This window comes from Buteo buteo, chromosome 6, assembly GCF_964188355.1.
Source record: "Buteo buteo chromosome 6, bButBut1.hap1.1, whole genome shotgun sequence".
NCBI lineage: Eukaryota > Metazoa > Chordata > Aves > Accipitriformes > Accipitridae > Buteo > Buteo buteo.
In genome coordinates this window covers 39856405-39876222 of record NC_134176.1, presented here as the reverse complement: position 1 = coordinate 39876222, position 19818 = coordinate 39856405, and the positions used below count along the sequence as shown (strand labels likewise).

Genomic DNA, 19818 nt, shown 5'->3' with positions numbered 1-19818 from the left:
TCTTGCAAATACTATTATATATCAGCTTTATTTTTTATGTCAGTAAGAAAAAAATCATCAATAAAACACAAGGAGAAATAAAATGTACCTACCTTTTTGATAGAAGAATTTTCGATAATAATATGCACCAAGGTCTACGTGTTCAACGATGTATCTTTTTACTCTGTCTAGATGTAAAATAAGATTCTCCTTGGGAACTTCCAGAACTGCTACTCCAGCATTCGTGCAATGAGAACTCAGAGTCGACTCAAACGAGGCACTTTCACATCCACTGAAGGAACCTGAATTAGATTTGGAAAGGCTGATCTTCCTCTCCCCTTCCCCACCAATCTCATTACGAAAATAAGGACAACTCATCACAAGTTCATTGCTTTTATCATCCCCCTGGTCCATATTGAGACTTCCTTTTGAATTCAGGTCTTCAGTGCTGCCCATTGGAGAATTGAAACTTGCAGAATGGGACAAGGGTCCAGAGACAAGTGATGCTACAGCAGCAGCAGATGCACCTGTGGTTGTGTTCCTTCTTTTAATAACATTATGCCTGTTGATTGCCGCTTCATTTAAATCAAATAAAATACTCTGTACATCATAATGAGCAAAACACTTTGGACAAGTCCAAGGCTTGATGCTATCTTCTGACCTGTTATCTTCAAGATCTGAAGACTTCCCAAGCTCCCCTTCACCTTTGGCATTGCGCAGCTTACGAAAAATGGATGAATCTCCTGTCTCTGATTTTGAGCGTCTCTTGAGTGGCTTCTCCCTTTCCTTAAAGAGTCTCAGGTTTTCCCTTTGACTAATAGGTCCATCTATCACATCTAGAGAGAATCCTGAACCCTTGCTTCCACTGGCAATCAGGAGTTCACTGAGTTTTGTTGTGGCTGGGCTTCTCTGATCAGACTTTTCATCTTTATAGCCCTTCAGTAAGTCAAAAAAACTTTCCCCTGAAGTTCCCTGCTTATCTATGGAAGATGTGCTGCCATACTCCCTGTGCAGAGATGGTCCAGATTTAAAAGTGGGTGAAATACATTCATCAAAACTATCCACATCAAGCTCACTTATGGTAATGTCGCTGTTGCTGCGCTGTCTTATTCTGCGAAGAGCTTTCCTTGGGGAACTGGGATAGCCATCAGGTGTAAGAAACCTGGAGTCTAGATTCTCAGATTGTCTGGTCTTGTTTTTAAGTGTGCTCTGGATGCTCTTTAACATGACAGAATCACTAGCATTCAGGTTAACAGAGCTTCCCTGACTCCCAGGACTGCTTTTAGAAGACATGCTGTCAAGGCAACTTGATGTTTCAATATCTTGACTAGATCTGCTCGTTTCCTTGATATTCTCCTTCCTTGGGGGCCAATCAGCAATCCTTGCCCTGACCCCCATTTTCGGGACGCCAGGTGTAGAGGTAACATGATGGGAACTTTCATTGCGAGGAGGTCCAACTGGTGCCATGACTGCAGATCCTAAGCTGCCATTCTGTGACCTAAAGCGCCTCATATAGAAGTCATCCGAGTGGACTTTTGAGGTGCCATCTGTTCCAACTGATACCCCAGTGGCAACGGCCCTTTCGGTCTGGGACCGCTTCAAGCTGGTCATGATCTTTCAGTATGTTCAACCTTAGTAAGTTCCAAGAGAGAAAACAGTCATTTCTGCTTTTTAAATGCACAGTTCTCTTTTGGAGAATAGTCTCCAAAATATACAATGGTTGCATGAGATCTTAATCATTGACATTTAAGGACACAGTTAAATGCAGGATGTTTAGAGAATTCAGATATTCAGTAGGTTTTGATAAGCAATAATTTCCTTTAACTTCTGCATTTTAAGAAGTAGCCATGCTCTATTACATTCAAATTGTTTTAACATCACGTGTGCTCCAAAATGTCAGAGTTGTAATCCAATCGCTTATACTTCTTTTAAGCCTAGAACAGAGAAAAAGGGAGATAAAAGCATTAATCATTTCATATATAACTTTTTTCATAACTGAAACTATCAAAGTAATTATTACACAGAATTAATATTTCTAACAAACACACTTTTAAATCTCATTGATCATCTCAAAAATGCAGAGTTTTGTTGTGTTATGCAGTGATGAAGAGTTTTCTAGATATTGTTGGTTTGCTTTCTGAAAAAATACTTTTACATTTTGATTCCACACCTAAATACAATTTTTTCCTTATGGACTGATAAGTAATACTTTTTAGCCATGTTAGTGGACAGTCTTACAAAGCACAAGTAGGGAGCTAATTTCCTCAGCTGAAGGACACATATAGCATACATTTCCTGTAGAAACTATAGAGGAGCCAGATCAGTACTCCAAATTTTGTTTATAAATGCTTTAAAGAATTTACCATTTACAAGTCATGCATCCTTGGTTGCAATTAGGTATTAACAATGCCTATTCAACTTTTCCATTAATGTAAATAACAATGATATGCTAAGAAAAAAAAAGGAAGGAAGTTAATTGCAAAAAGATTACAAAATGATAATAGAATGGCTGTCAATAACATTTATTGTGTTTTGCACAGCCTTATTTGCAGATTAGCTGGATCCAGAAAGCATGTATTAACCTCTGCCCAGATTTCACAACATATAAAAAGACTAAAGCTAAACAGAAACACATACTTTTAAATAACTTGATATGAAAAGCACCATTGATTTCCCTGTCTAACAAAATATTGTCTGCCACAGCTCCTGTATAATTCAGCTTTACAAAGCCATGCAAATTAAATGCTTTCCCATACCTCATCAGTACCGAAGTGATTACAAAGCATTTAGTATACTACCCTTTGAGGAGCTAAAAAAAATAATCCATTAATACATCCTTGCTAGTAGAAGACAAACATGAGATTGTCAAGATAAAATCTTGCACTGCTGTGTGCATCCTTTAACAAAGAGGTTAATAATTTTCAAAGGCTAAACCAATTACACAAAACGTGGCCTTTAAATATTTGCCAAATGTGTGCAGAAAGATGCTGCTGAACCAGCACCATGTTGACAATACAGTATTGTCTACAAATCAAGGCTTTCTGATGCTTCCAGGGAAACTAGTACTTTCTGCAGTCTCTTCTCAAAACTATGGAGTACTTTGCTCCAAACCAATTAAATATCTGGCCAGGGCACTTTCTGCCTCCAAACGCAGCATGTTTTAACTTCACTTGCCATAGACAACATCTCTTTGAAATAGCTGCTATTTATACAAAGCTGAACACATAAGGAATACTTAAAATGCAAGCTGACTGCATCACACATAACAAGAACAGTGCAAGTGATTTAGAGCATTATTGTATTTGCACAGCCATTTACATTTACAGTTACTTTCCTTGTAATTCTGCTACAATGATACTGATGAAATAACAGGTTTTTTCTACCTATATAATTAGAATCACTTTAGAAAGGCAGTCTATCCATGCAGCTGTTGCAAAACTACTGAATTTTCAGCTGCAACTTTGTACAGATTTCAAACACTCTCCAGTCTGAGAAGTGATGAAGCTGGTGAAACAACTTTGTGCACAAATCAGATCAAGGAAGGAAAAACACAAACACTGTGCACCATCACATAACCTAATGTTCTGTCTATGCTTTTCAACAGTGCCATAGGAAATATCATTTATGCAATAAGCTCTGTGAAATGGGAACACTGCATAGCCCTTTCTAAAGAGCTATACAGGCTTGCTTTTTATAGGCAGAATGGAAGGAAAATTGTATGAAAACTGGTAAGGATTTAGGGCAGGAGGAACACAGGCTAAAAGGGATAGTGAAGGAAGAGTCAAGATGAGGGTGGAACACGAAACAGGCAGAAGTGTGTCCACTACCACACGCTCCTCTTCATAGCCTGCAATGAAACCCAAGACCTCTTGTCCCTCACCGTTCCCCTTCCACCATCAATATCTCTGAAAGCAAAGTATACACCTCCTCCCCCTCAAGTGCTGGTCCTTACAGCAACAGATAACATACTAATACAAGTTTCTCATTAACTTAAGGGCACAAGTTCACGCAGCAGCTCTAAAAATTGACAAGTCTGGTGCTAACCATATAAGCATCCCAAATGCTACCAGTTCCCCCCACCCTCCTGATTATTTTTTTTTCTCCTTTAAAAATGTAGGACAACAATCCTAAATAATTAAGGAGATATGTATATATATAAACCTATATATAAAATCATGTATGAAAAAATATAACTAAGTGGTATGTGGAACTTATTCTTGACCCGTTGTATGTGTAGTACAGTCATTAGTTACATGACCACACAGTATATTTTCCAAAGAAAATACTTTCTCTGTGCCTGACTCAGCATTAAGGATGTCTCACCCTGGGGACCAGCTGTTTCATGCTCTGCAGGTTTTTGCAACTGTCCTACTTCATCTGCTGTAGCAGCTGGAATACAGGCAATTAATGATTAAGGTAATAGTTAATATCATAGTCTGAAGAACTGAACTCCTCCCTTGCCTGTGTCTATCTTTATACGAATTAAATCACTTCAGTCAGATTTTCTGGACACAGTAACTACCTGTCTGTGGTTGCTTCCCTAGACCTTCCTGTCCTGGTGTCTAATTTGAGACCTAACAGTCTGATCTAAAAGGTTCGACTAGCTTCAATAAAGTAAAACCATTACATTTGATAACATTAAAAACTGCTAACGCATAGGTCCTGGGTACACTGGTCATCAGATTTAATGGAAAAGGAACAATAATGACAATCTGTACTTCTTCTCGTATTCATTACTTGCAAGATATGAAGGCATCAAAGACAGGGTGAATTACACTTGATTTAAATGACCATCAGTTACCAATAATCAGATGATATTATGAACTGGAAAACCTGCAGGAAGTTAAATATTTAAGTAGCAGAATTGCTACGTGAACAGAATATGGTGAGGACAAACTAGCATAACCAAGAAAACCTGTGCTTCTCCAATTCATCTGAACTTACTGAGGAGGCCAACAAAATACTCAGATGAAGAGCTACATATAAAAAGCTGTAAATGAAAAACATATGCAAAAACTATAAAAAAGAGGTACATGAAAATTTAGTACTGATTGTATCAATTAAAAACCTGTTAAGAGAACAAGCTTGGAAAACCAATGATCTGCTTATCAGATTGCATGCAGTAACTAGAAAAGCAGTCCAAGGATCTGTTCAAAATGGGTCTCGAATCCTTATGACAAAGTTTATTCATTGCTTTTTACCAGCACCAGAGGTCCTTGTGTCTATTCTCAACTCAAAATGAACTACAAAAACTAACCTGTTTTCATTCTTTCCCTTTCTATTTATACCTCTTTCATCACTTTGCTCCCTCCTCCCAAACTGGGGTTCCACCTGTAGGACAAAGGACCATTCTGATCAAACTTAAAAGGTCCTTGTAGATGAATCCCAAGATAGTTTTGCAGTTCTATGTCATTCTTAAAAGGCAGGTAACTCTTAGTTTCTTATTCCTTGTGACTGAAGTTAGCCACCAGGAACATGAAGACCTACCAGTCAAGACTTCATCCAGAGGCCTTCGGATTACAAAGCAGCAAACAGAAGCAGTTGATTGAGAAAAAATGTCTCGCTCAAATCAGCTCAGGATAGTAAAAAATCCTCAACTACAGCACACTAATCAGTTTCTGTCTTGGATTCAGGTAGCCAAACAAGATAATACAACATCTGCTTGTTCAGATGAATGGGAAAAAGGAGATCAAGACTGACACATCAATTCAGAGACCTTCTATTACAGTTTTTCCTGGATTTACCTTTATGTGGGATCATGCTCTTTTCCCTTACAAAGTAGTGACTTTACCCACAACCGAGTCTTATTGAAGAGATTTAATAATTACTCTGTTATCTGCTGGGAACATGCTGAGACTTCAGATTGTAGGATCACAGATGCCAATGATCTTAATACTATGATGCTGACAGTGATAGATTTGGGGGCACCGAATTATTTATGATTCATAATGTTCCAGAGGAAAGACTTCATAGTTCACCATCAGCCCTCATTAAAAAGTGGCATTTTATAATTAAAAATTTGGGAGTGAGGGAATCGGTTTTCAAATTCTAGAAAAGTCTCACTTTTGCCAACCCTCCATACCACTCCCCCGCCCCACGCCAAACAATAAAATATAATAGAGGATAGTAAATGGACCACGTTACCAGGGATACTTTAAAATGCTGAGAACTGTAGGGTAAGAGCTCAGAATTAACATTTTACAGCAAGCAGTTTTTAAAAATGTAAATGAAATCATCTCTATTCCACATGGTTTACTGAAATTTAGCCAGCTTAGGAAATGCAATGCAACACACACATGTTACTGTCAGTAACCCTTGTTAACTTTTACTGGGAAAAAAAACTGGCATCGCCATAAAACCTGAAAACTAGCAGCTCCTCTGAAACCAGAAAAATAAATGAGAACAACAAAAAATATTTTATATATGGAAGCTTATCTATTTGTGTCACAAATTCTTACCTGAATTACAACAAAGATCAAACCCCAGGGGGGAAATATTCATTTATCAGCCAATTAAGTTATTATATGTACAAATTGATGTCTAATTTCATAAAATTAATTCCCCAGAGGAGAAAAATTCAATTTAGTCTTTAGAAATACTTTGCTTTATGTGGTTACCTATTATTAACTTTATCCTTTTCTTCACAGGATTACTTTCATCTTTATAATTGAAGGAAAGTTAGAAGGTTCATCTTTCAAATGAAGTTTTTATCAACTGAAAGGCTTTTTGAAGAATAGTGTTTGGTATTTTACTAGCTTATCAGTTTTATTTTTGTTACACTTAGAGGAATTGCTGGTTTTGTGTTAACTGAATTTGCAACAATTGTCAGCTCTGCATAGGATGAAAGATAGATTCCCCTAACCTTTCTTTCTTCTCTCCCCACCTCCCCAGTTTATGTTATCTACAAAATTTGCCACTGATCTACACATCAGCAAGTCTGCATTTTTGCCTTTTTTTTGAATGCTTCCTTGGTCCCTAACCCTCAGAAGAAAACCTTTGCTCTAAGGAAACTGAGTGTATATAGCAACAGATGGCACAACGATCACCTGCACTGATCTGCTGACATTTAACAGAGCTTTATTCTTAACTTCATTCTCTGCTGAAGTAGCTCACACTAAATTATATGAACTTAGGCAAGGTTACATTGATTTTAAGATGCAACAGTAATTAATGTGAATTACTACCATCAGTTTCTGTACTCTTGCAGTATGCCTTTCTACAGGCAAACACAAGTTTGCTCTGCAATATGGTGAAACAACTGGAGGGTCACTAGAGAAGGGTGCAGAGGTTGAGCTCATGTGCTGTGGTGCTTGGCAGAATTTGCTCCCTCAGGTTTTGAGCCCTGCTAACCACGGTCGTAAAGCATCAGTCATCTCGGAGCACAATGAACCAGCTGGCCTCCCTGTGCAGAAGACCATGAAGTCACACTCAATAGTCATACGCCCTTGCAGTCAGTGGTAAGATGTCCATGACGTAACAGGATGGTAAATGAAGCATAATAAAAGCTACCAAATTGAGACAGATACAGGAACACGGGACAGTAATCCCCTACCTACACATTTCAGCACATTTTGTTCCATTATGAACTTCCACTCATTATTCTCCATGTAAACACTACAATATCTCAAGCCAGAATTGTGTCCTCTGTTTTCACAACAATTTTGTAACCACTAATCAAGAGAAGGATATCACAATACTCAAGTGTACAAGTAGCTGTTGCTGAAGCAAACCCTTTAAAATTCCTTTTAACTGAGACAGAGAGGGGGGGAGAGAGAGAGAGAAAAGGCACTGCATGTGGTCATTCCCACTTCAACACTCATGTTCTGTTTTGGTACCAGTGTCACTCATTTGGTTAATAAAATGCAGAATCCCCTTCTTGGAAGCTAACTTACAGGATCTGAAAAAAAGATGCTGACAAGTCTTACTGTATGCTATACTGTATTCTAATCCTGGAATGAGATTGTTAACAGCAATAGTTTATTTTTGATAGCAGCGCTTGCTCTCTAGGAAGCAACTCCAAATCAGTGCCAAAACATGAGAGCAAAATATTCTAGTTCACAGATACCATCTCTCAAGAAAGAAAATTTTTAGCAACTACAAAAGAGAGTTCCACTTATGTCCCCCCACCCCTTAAAAAAAAAAAAGTTTCTCTTCTGTTTCTTTTTCAGTTTCTAGCTGTTGATATATTGCATCCCTGGGTAATGGTTCCAGAAACAGACTGCTCTCTCTGGTGTGTGGACTCTGGTAAAAGTTACTCATCTGCAAAGTGCCCGAGTTAATCAATGACTAATTTCTCATACTGCAAGACTCTGACCTATGAATAGTCACAAACCAAAATCAAACACAAAAAAAACCAGACCAAGAAACAAACCCCAAAGGAAACTGGCTGATACTTGCTGGTAGGAGTACAGTTCAGCGTAACTGCCGTACATTACAGTAAGCACCATCGACGCACTTTCCTGAGGTTTGCATCCTTTCTCATACTTCCATACCAGAAAGGCTCGTACACCGCCCTCCTCCTCCAGCCTGGCCACAAGTTTGTTTCCAGCATAGCTTTGGTACCAATACAAAGACAGAGCTCAGCCTGTGGTCTCTGTGCTGCACCGCTGGCTACGCTCCTGCTGGCCACACTTGGCATGCTGATGCTGGCAGTCATCACCACATGTCTCATGACATCCCACAAATATCAGAGCTGAGTGAGAGACCTCAGTTTGGACAAGGGGAAAAGAGGGTGTTTAACCTAGTACCTCTAAACTTCCAGTTGCTTCTAAGTAGTCTGGAGTGCAACTCAAAAGCTTATTTTTTTATGACAAATGTTAGACTGTGTCACTAATTTGATAATAGGATTATTAAAAAAATACAAACCCTTAATTTTGCTAGTGTTTAAGATATTTTTCCCAACGCTGTTTTATTCCTTTGCTCTACCACTGCAGTTGCTTCTCCCTAAACTCATGATTTGGCAAAAGAATTGCAAAGAGTTGTTCTGCCGTCTTCATGAAAGTCATCCAGCTCCCAAACCTCCACAAAGCACCATTTCTGCATAGGCTGATTGATCACACAGTCATGTGTTTAAGGGAGAAACAAAAGCAGCTTTTCAGAAGTGAAAGTTAAATTTTACCTAAAATTAATAGCCTTTATTTCCAACAACCCCCATATTAACCATCTAGAGAGTATTTCATATTCACATTCCTGAACATGCCCCTGCAACTATTGCTCCTGCTTTAAAGGTACTGCTGCAGTGCTGGAGAGGAGAACGAGGAGCAGGGAGATTATTACTAGATGCCCTCACAAGGTGTTCCTGACTCCTGCATCACCATCACTCCATCACCTGTGCCCCGGGCCTCCTCAGCAGCCAGACACACACTGACTTTTCAGTGTAAGCCCAGCTGCTGACACGCTCCGCTATCACCCTTCACAATCCTTCCTTCTCAACCCAGCCACCTTTCCTTCTGCCATGCAGCCCGTTTGGCCACGGCCCCCAATGGAATACAACAAACGACATCAGATTTGAATTTCAAACCTCAGTTTGCTCCCTCAACAAAATCCACTCCAAAGACAGCTGAGCATCTCATCAAGCAAAAGATCATTTTTTCAAGCTTCCAAATAATAGGTGTTCAATGAATTTGCTTCCTTATCTACTGACCTGAAAATACAAAGTAGGTCATTACTGGAGTCTATTACAGTTCCTGTATATTAGAAAAACTAACAGAAAGCAACTGGAAGTTACACAGATAAAATGCAGCACTATGTTTGTAAAGTGAAAACCAAGTTCAAGCTATCACTGAAATACAGTTATTTTGAAAGCACACAGCTAAAAAAAATGTGGTGTCCCCCCCATATAACCTATTAAAAAAAAGTCCATTGGTCTATCTAAATGGTACTCTTTTATAGCCCACACAAAGTATTTTCCCCTAAAAAAGATGTTTTGCTTTTGTGTGTAGGTATATATAACATGTATATTTTTGTATACATATATCTACATGTATTTACACACAAGATGTTAATGCTATCTCTCAAAAGCAAGTCTGAGAATAGTCTAGACAGAAGTACATAAATATAACATAAGCAAACATAATGAATCCTCATGTCATTTTAACAGTAGTTCCCACAACTACTAATAGTTTACATGCTTAATGAATCTGCATTCACTACTGTTATATGAAGAAAAGCAAACAAATATAAACCTAACACCACTGAATTTTCATTGTATGTTTCTATGGAAAATTTTGAATTACAGAACCTAATAACCTGCGATAGGCTCCACAGCAGAAATGTATTAGGTATGCAGATTATTCAAACTTTGGTCATGTAATGACAGCATAAAAATAACAATACTGAAAAATCATAGTCCAGACTATAAAGTCATACAAGGGCTACAGAGATTGAGAGAGAGATCCTTTTAACAGTTCACATATTCGAACAGTTAAGGAAGCATGTAATCCTCAAATAATCCTTGCAAGAAGTACAGCGGCTTCTGTTTCAAGCGACTGCCACATTCAGTCAAGCGTGCAACACCAAGAAAGGAAGCCAATTAAAAACCTTAAAGGAAGATACAGACTTGCAAGCAAAAACTTGGACAATACTTTGGAATTTTTATTTTTTTTTAAATGATCATGGACAACTGGAACATTCAAATTGAAATGCACTCAGCAGAACCCTCCACAGCCTTCCATTATAAATCCCTTTGGGGAAAAAAACCCCCTGAAAACTCAGTAGTATTCTTTTCAACAATATGCCAATTTACTTTTTTTAAATGACAAGTTCTGTATTACTATACTTATAAGCCCTCAAAAGAATACTGGTATATCAGTGTAAAGAACTTGATTTGAAAGTGTAGAATAAAAAAACCCAAAGAAATAAACTCCCCTTAATAATAAAAGTAGGTTAAAAGAAAGGGTTTAAAGAAAAAATAAGAAAAGTTTTAACTGTGTTCTTATTTAGATATTGATCTTAGAACATAAAACCAAAAAATTAGTAAGCAACAGATTTTATATGAAAGCAAGAATAGTTTCCAGCAGCTCTTCACCTTCTCACATTTTCCAGTCTTTTCATTTTTCTCTTAGACCATCAGCTTCATACTTTGCCTGTGATCATTTAACTCACAAACATGCAATGCCATTTACAAGCCGGACTCTGGTGTCCTTTCAGTGGAACACTGAAACAGGCTTCAAAATTAGTTATGCATTAATTTGCAAAGGACTCTAAATCACTACCACTAAGAAACATCTAGACCAGTTAATGGATTACTGTATGCTGAATTTCTCCAATGTATTCCACCCCAAAAGGGGAAACTAAACATGGGGCCCAATCTTCTTTCTGGAACAATGTTTTGTGTTGTCTGAAGCCTACTTTATGCATACATGCAAGTAAAAACTATAACCAGATGAAATAACATTTTTCTTCAGATGATTAAACTGTTCACTTAGAAGGCATGTCAACCAATTCATTAAGTCACTACCTATTCTTTCAGCAGTGCTTATGGCAACCCCTCTCAGTCCTCCGATATAATGGATATTCCTAAACTAAAAAGGTTGCAAACTTCGTACAATGAATACATTTTCTACTGTGTTTGGTTTCATTCAGAGCTAAGCATGGGGATCATCCCACAGACCAAAAAAAAGAAAACCATGTCAGGTTACCATTTGACACACATGCTGTGTATACCTAAACTTATGAGGCACCATAAATCCACCAGAAAAAAAAAAAAGCTTTTAGGCTTCTTATAAAACACAAGCAGGCACGACATCAGAGATCCCTGGAGATAATTCACTTTGCTATTTTTAAGAAAACACATATAAAGAGCTTTTTTGTCCTTTTGACAACCACACGTATTATACATTTATTTTCGAAAATACCATCTTTATGACTATAAAGGAATAAACAGCTCAGCCTCTACGTAGGACTCTATATAGCTTTTCTTGTTAATTTTCCTGTAGATACTTCCAACATCCTTTTAAAATTAAGGCTAAAACAAACACTGTTGTAAGCAAGCACTCACCAATTTGGGGGGGTATTAAAATCTATCAGAAAAATACGGATGGGATCTGTAAACAACTGAAATGAATTTCTGAGCACTAAGAATCCGGCAATAAAGATGAGTGTGTTGCATCTGTTAACGGTATCACCTTAAAAACTGAGAGATATCTGAAGCTTTCAATGTGAAATGCAGAAGACCAATGGATAAACCAGTAAACAGCTCTCAAAACCTAGCAGAGAACAAAGTACAACTACACAAGCCTTGTATTTTGCTAAATGAATGAATATTCCAATGGTACTCTCCTTTTACATATGGGAATGTACACAAGAACACAAGACAAAAGCCAGACTGGTTGTACATAAATTACTATTTTACATTTAAAATGTTTCAAGTTCTAATAAGAATGAATAAAACAATGTGGAAAGAAGAAAAAAATTACCTGCCAAAATACGCAGTTACTCAGCAGAAATCTGCACACTGCAGGATTGCAACATTTATGGTTTTGAAAATAATAAAGCTAGATATAAATATTTTGGTTGATTCATTTCTTGTGAGCACTGCACTATGAGTGGGTGTTCAGGTTGGATTTCAGACGACTTAAACAGAGGAAGAACTCTGTACACGCCTGAGAAAGGTTTTTTCATTATTTAGAAATCCTCTCTCATGTAGATATCTCAGCAGTGACCGACAGGTAGATGACACCCTTTGGTTTGATGGCATAGGTACATTGTGTTCTATAGTTCTAACATCTACTATATAATAAAAGCAATTGAAAACATCCAAATAGGCAGTACTTAAGTTTTAAAGATAGCTATACAAGTGACCCACTGAAGGCACACAGCTATCTCCAGCAACTACAAAGGGAAAATAATACCTAGCTGGCCATATACATCTACTCTTAAGGAGTGATTGTGAAAATCTGTGCACAACCCATTGCATAAAGAAACCTACAGCAAACTGGAATACCAGGAAGAAGCAACATAAGCAATTCTGGTCACGAATCCAGACAGTCAAGCTGGCAAAGCAGGATACAAACTGAAAAGAGCAAGCAAGGTGGCACTGACACCTAAAAAACACACTTTGCAATTTAAATAAGAATCAGTCTATTACAAGCACACATATGCCAGCAGTACTGGCACTTCATCCAGACATCTTTAAACATAAGGCACAAATTTAGGTGGATGGTTGGATGTTGCTAGTTATCTCAAAGCGTAAGTAAACTTGTGTGTGTCCAGCCTGTCCACTTCTCCATGCAGGTACAGCTCAGGTTTCACAACACTATAGATATCTTCTGCCAACTGCCCTTCCAGCCCAAGACCAGTAAATCTGTTCTTTAGAAGATTTATTGTGATTTCTGTAAGTTGAGCTACAATATCTGGCAGAAACAAAAAAAATAAAGCTACCTCTTTCTAACTGAATCTCAAACATAGTCCAGCATGTCTACTTGAGGGTTTTGCATTAAAAACTAAGGAAGTACGATGCGAAAACCTTTTCTCCTTATGCGATATCCCCCCCCCCCCCCCCCCCCCGGCCATGGTCAGTAAAGGGAAATATCTACATCTGTTCCCCGTTTACATGCATGCAAAACATTTTATAAAATGAAAGTAGATTTGAAATAATTTAGATTCCAATACTAACCCTTCAAAAGCAAATTACCTACAGAAAGTACATGTGTGGGTGTATTCCTGTTTCACTGCATCAACAGCCTTAATCAGCCTTGCATACTATTCCTGATTATGGTTCATTATATAAAATCACGTTGATAACAGTTCAGCAAGAATGTTTCTTAACCCTTTCTGAAAAACAGAAATACATTTTTGCACCAGTTTTCACCCTAGAGGCGTGCACATGGGGGGGTGACTTTCCCCAGCTATGCGCAGCTTTGTAAAAGCCTTAACAGCCAACTTCAAACCGCGGGAATCGGTTTAACCCATCCATCAGTATAAAGGCTGCGGCTCGTCCCTGTGCCGAGTACGGTGACACCTGCAGAGTCCTCAGCTCCACTTGCCACCGCAACACGCAGGTCCTTGCAGAGCCTCTTCAGCAAGCAGCCTGTGAAGGTTAACGCACCTCCCCTCCCCGCTCACAGACCTGAAATGATTCCCGCTGCACCAGCTGGAGCCACATCTCCTGTTCACAAGCTGAAGGCCCTGCTAGGATTTCTCAGTTTTTAGCAACACAAACAGTACTTTGAAGCCAAATGTGCCTTCTTCAATTCGCAGGGCTGCATTTTCTTAAGCACGCACACTTTCTTTTTTGGTTTTTTTATATACTCTTCTATTACTTTGAAAGGGGAATGTTGTCAATATCACATACTACCTGTTCGGTACATCAGTATCTGAAAACTACTTGAAAATGTCAGCAATTGTGAAGCAATGCAAAAAATTTCTTGGTAGGATTTCTGATCAGAAAGGAATCATACCTGTGCTCCACAATCTGCTTGTTACATTTAATGATAAATTAGGTCTTGATTTCACCCTGTAAAGATTAAATGATTTTATATCTCCTTTCATTAGGGAAACTTTCCTCAGTGATACCATCACTGTTGAAAGCAACTCATCTTTCTGCACTGGAACACAGTTTTTTTCTGGGGACAACCTTTAAGAAAAATGCTTGTCTTTTATGACAATTTCAGTAGCTGATTCAGTAACCAGTGTGATGTTAGCACTGCTAAGTCTTCATCATAAAGCAAAATTTCCCCTTGGCTGGGATAGCAGCAGCGTAGGGTCTATTTTGACAAAACCTGCCCCCAAAATAGGGGGTTTCAACACAGGCAAACGTAATAATGTCACACTTAAATCGGTGCTTTATGAGTGTACAGAGACAGCGACGACACCAGCAGACTTCTAAACTTCACATTTGACATACTTTTAAGAACTCTGTCATGTTACCATTATTTCACTAGTAAGCCACAGGGTGTCAAGCCACAGCCTTTGAAGCCAAGCAGATACATGAAAGGTGTCTCTCACGAGATGAGACCGAACAAAGGCCCTTCGCTGCCAGTGGGGGCAATTTCTGAACTTCCACAGCCCTGCGGAAGGGAGATTTCCAACAGACGATTAACCCAAGCAGATGGGGAAACCAGATTATCCTGGTCAAAACCAGCACGAGTTAAATGTCTTCCTAGTAGCTGGTATAGTGTTATGTTTTGGGTTCAGTATGAGAAGAATGTTGATAACACACTGATGTTTTCAGTTGCTGCTAAGTAGTGTGTAGACTAAGTCAGGGATTTTTCAGCTTCTCATGGCCAGCCAGCAAGAAGGCTGGAGGGGCACAAGAAGTTGGGAGGGGACACAGCCAGGGCAGCTGACCCAAACTGGCCAAAGGGGTATTCCAGACCTTGTGACATCATGTCCAGTATATAAACTGGGGGGAGTTGGCCTGGAAGGGATTGCTGCTCACGAACTAACTGGGCAGCAGTCGGCAAGTGCTAAGCAATTGCATTCTGCATCACTTGTTTGGTATATTCCAATCCTATTATTACTATTATTGTCATTTTATTATTGTTGTTATCCTAATTAGTTTCTTCCTTTCTGTTCTATTAAACTGTTCTTATCTCAACCCACAAGTTTTTTGGTTTTTGGTTTTTGTTTTTTTTTTCTTTTCACTGAAGGAAATCCTCTTCCATACCTCTGTAAGTTTAAGTCTCCAGGATTTTACGCAAAGATGCCAGTGTAACTAAGCTGACTTATGTGTAGGTCACATGCAGCAAAAAGCTGTTACACCTAAGAACATTGTATGGCTAGTTCTACAGATACTTTTTTCTTCTTTCTACTTTGTCCTTCATCCTAACCATCCAGTCATCATTTACCAAATTCAGTGAGCCAAAAAATTGGTTTCTGGGTAGTGAGAGATGGCTTAAAGTAAAACCACAGTTTTAAAACTGCTTGGTGAACATGGATACCTAAGATCACATTAGTGCTTCAGAACCTTGATTTTTATAATGAAAATATTTGTTTTCCTCAAAGTTAAGCTTTTAGATAAATTTCTGCTCACCTGTACTTTAATACACACTTGCCAGAAGATCCACTGAGGATGAGCAATCATTCTAGTTGCAAATTTCAGACATACAAACTGTGAGGAATGAATACGTGATCTCTCTCTGAAATTAAACGCTTGAAATTTCTGATACTCTTGAGTAGGTCATTACCTCAGAAGAGGGAGAAAAGTTGAATCTTTTTCTTCTTAATACAACGAAAAAAATACAATTACTGGAAGGCAGAAATTCTGCAATGGAGCAAAACACATTTTTTGAGTCTTTTGACTTCTTCATATACATAATTAAGTGTCTGTTCTTTGTAAACTGTTACTGTAAAAATATCACCAGAGAATTTTTACAGCCAGACAAGATGTTTCCAATTCATTTTAATCTTTATTAAAGATGCAACAACTGCTCAGGGCAACTAACCCTATTTTATTTGATTCATAGGCTAACAGTTGCAAGTCATCCTTTCTTATAGGCTAACAGGAATGACAAGTAATTTTAAGAAGAATTCATAGTCCTGAGACAATTTGACTGTTTACATATAGTTCATAGTCCTTTATACTGCAAAGATTAAGATTCACCAAGAAAGCAACTGAAAATATTACCGCTTCAGAATGTAATATAACAGAGTAAGATTTCTCACAAGACATTTATACTGCCCAGGATGTTCTTGACTGGTCAAAAATTGTTGCAAGTCTCCTATGTGATCATTAAACTAAACGTAAGAAAAAGAAATACAGTAATTCATTTCACCAAAATCAGTAGATCAAAATGGAATGATATAATGGGGAAAGAAGTCCTGGCCTTGCAGATCTATTACAATTCTTGCAAAGAATCATTCAGTATGAGACACATCTGTTTCATATGTGACTGATTTCCTAAATCCTCTAATAAGATAACTTGCTAAAAGACTGTGAAAGAAAAAAGGACTCTTAGAAGATGAAAGGGGAAGTCCTCATGAATAACTAAATGAATAAGGACAGGATATAAGGGAAAGAGGACTTTCACATGATCACTTCCACAGAGAAGAGAGGTTACCAACACTGGGGAATATGCAGGTCAACACTTTTGTGTATAACCTGGAAAAGACAGTAAGACACCAAAGTCTGCTGCTGATGTACAGTTATTTGAGCTGGTAAAAAAGATTGAACAGCGAAGAGATTCAACAACAGCTGGAATGCAAAGAGTTGCAGAGGTATCTCTTGATAATGGCTGAATTGCATATCACTTTATTGCTTCTTCAATGTTGATAAATACACAGAGGAGAAAGACATTCCCTAACTATACATATGGAATCGTAAGTCCTAATCAACTTTTTGTGACTTAAGAAAACATTTGCAGATACTGCAGACAGATCTCTGAAAACCTTATTTCAATGCTCTTAGGCACCAAAATGCAAAAAGAACCTTAGAAATTCTGAAAGGAAAGGGGAGGGGAAGTTACGTGCTACGAAGTCATGGTGTGTCTGCTGAAATATTACAAGCAGTTCTGTTACCCTAGAAACAGAGAATTTCTATAAAGAAACCAACAAGTATGCATAATTCAACTATGAATCTCATATCCGTGACTTATAAATGCCAAAACTTAGAGGAAAAAGCTGTCAGATAAATTCATATAAGAAAAACCTCATCAAGGGCTTCAAGTGCAAATAGTTCAACATGCAGTTGAGGAAGTTCTTCAGTCGAACTTCTAGAAACTAGGAAAACATACCACAAGATGTGTAACTATTTGCTCACTCCCACCTTTCTCTTCCATACAGAGACATAGCAGTTGTCTGATTCAGAACAGCTATTTTTATGTTCTTACCTAAGATTTATTAAACTATCAAGTTTTATTAATATGAGAAACTAGCATAAAGGAATAGATGCTCTTTATATTACCATCTCAGGTGAAAAGCAGTAGTAAAGCCCTTAAACACTGTTACACTTACATTGGCTGTAAGTTTGAATTAAAAACTTGGCTATTACTTCTGTCTTGCAAATTTATCTCCTAAAATCATTGTGCTACTCTACTGGAATGACTTAAAAAAGGGGGTCATTAGGTCAGAGCAGCCAATAAACTACGGAAGAAAAATAAGAAACAAAGTAAGGAGCATATTATGAAAGGTTGCCAACAGCAGGTTTAGGGACGTATAGACCATGCAGCTTCTGGAAGCTAAATTACTTTCAGAACTAAGTTGACTTCAAAATATTCATTTAAGATGCATTGCTCAGATGTCACCTATTCACAAGACTGTCTGTCAAATCACAAAAAATAAGCATTTTCATGTTTTGGCAATTTGCAAATGTATGCAATCACAGTAAGAGGACTATGTCTAGCAGGGTGTTTTAAAAGCTAGTTTGAGGACTTTTCCTATCACAGCAACTGCTCTAACAAAAAGCTCTTTCCCTGAAAATCTTGTCTTTACCCTATTGAATCTAAAACATGAGCATCTAAGTCAGGTCTTCTCTGAATTGCCCCCTAAAGGAGACTTTGGCTCTCTCCTCACTGATCATAGATGAAGTCCACAAAACCACACTCACTAGGCTAACATTAGCTAGCGTGAGTGGCACCCTCCACCCACAGCTCCCAAACAGCAAACCTTTTGGCAAAGCCACGTGAGATAATAGAAGATGTAAATCAAAAGCAGAAGAGTGGAGAGGTACGAGATTATTTTAAGAGTCTGACAGGATCTGGATAATAAGAAAATAAACAGAGAACAAAAAGGATGTGCCTGGGGAAGACTGAAACATAATAGCTTTTTTCCTTAATGTTTTTTATCCCATCCATTCATTTATCACAGCTAATAGTGAAGCTACTACAAAGCTTTCTTTCTAAAAGAGAAAGGAAAGCTTTGATTTCAAGGTGAAAAGTACATTGTATACCTACCTACATCATCAACAGTACCTATCTTAAATTGAAAAATAAGAATACACTAGGAGATGTTACAGAGCTGTGCACTGCTACTATGCCACAGCACTGCATAACTGATTAGAAAAAAACAAACCAGTTTGTGATGTTGCCCTATTATAAATGAACTGAGCAAACAGTGCACTGGGAGCAGACTGATACTACCATTTTTCAAACCACATTGTTTTAGAATTGGTATCATAACTTCCCATTCTCACAAAGTCATTGCATCAGCCCCCACTAACTCTATTTTACTTAACTTCAAGGAGAAAAGTCATCAGCTCCAAGTATGGCACGAGGCAATATTTTAGTCATAACTATATGTGGAATGTGAACAAAGGAAGAAAGTGCAGTGAGAGGAAAAAAAGCAGAATGTAAGCTGGATGAAAGTCACATGGAAAGAAACTAGGATGCTGCGTTAGTGCCAATACATGTGAAAATAAAGACAATGGATGGTCCTTCCACTGCTCCTGCAAATGATCACTGAGATATTACAGCATCTGGGAATCATGGAAGAACATCCCCTTGAATATACGTAATAACCTCAGTTACATGATGTTAAAATTTTCCAGTTCATTACATTTTATAGAATGAATATGATGATTATTGTTCCTGTAAGAATTAAGTTTTATTGAGCCTGGTTACATCTGAAATCTTTGTGAAAACTATTCATGTTCCTTGTACAGATTAAAAAAAATTTTTGAGGAATGGAAGAATATTTTAATTCTTCAGTTCTTACTTAGCACTGTGTTTTCATCTAAATTACAAACCCAAAGTAAATTAAGGCAATCCTATCTAACTACATAATTTGTAGAAGGCATAAAATTAACTCTAAAAAAGAATGTTTAAAGTACAATAATTCAAAAGTTTCATTTATTCCCATTGTTTGGACACTGTTTTAATTTTAATACACTTTCTGCTGCAGTACATTAACCCGCAGCGCTAGTGATACCTGCAGAACCCAACTCATATCCACAATAATGCACCT

At 37.8% G+C, this 19818-nt stretch overlaps 1 protein-coding gene across 9 annotated transcripts in view; it reads right to left on the bottom strand.

Moving 5' to 3' along the window:
* Nucleotides 1–19818, bottom strand: part of SIPA1L1 (signal induced proliferation associated 1 like 1) — a 224181-nt gene that overhangs the window by 76665 nt on the left and 127698 nt on the right. For all 9 annotated transcript variants that reach the window (XM_075030550.1, XM_075030559.1, XM_075030551.1 and 6 more), the window contains one exon: nt 93–1913. In XM_075030550.1, coding sequence (XP_074886651.1) covers nt 93–1590 — 1498 coding nt within the window. In that variant the 5' untranslated portion in view covers nt 1591–1913. The remainder of the gene's footprint in view (nt 1–92; nt 1914–19818) is intronic.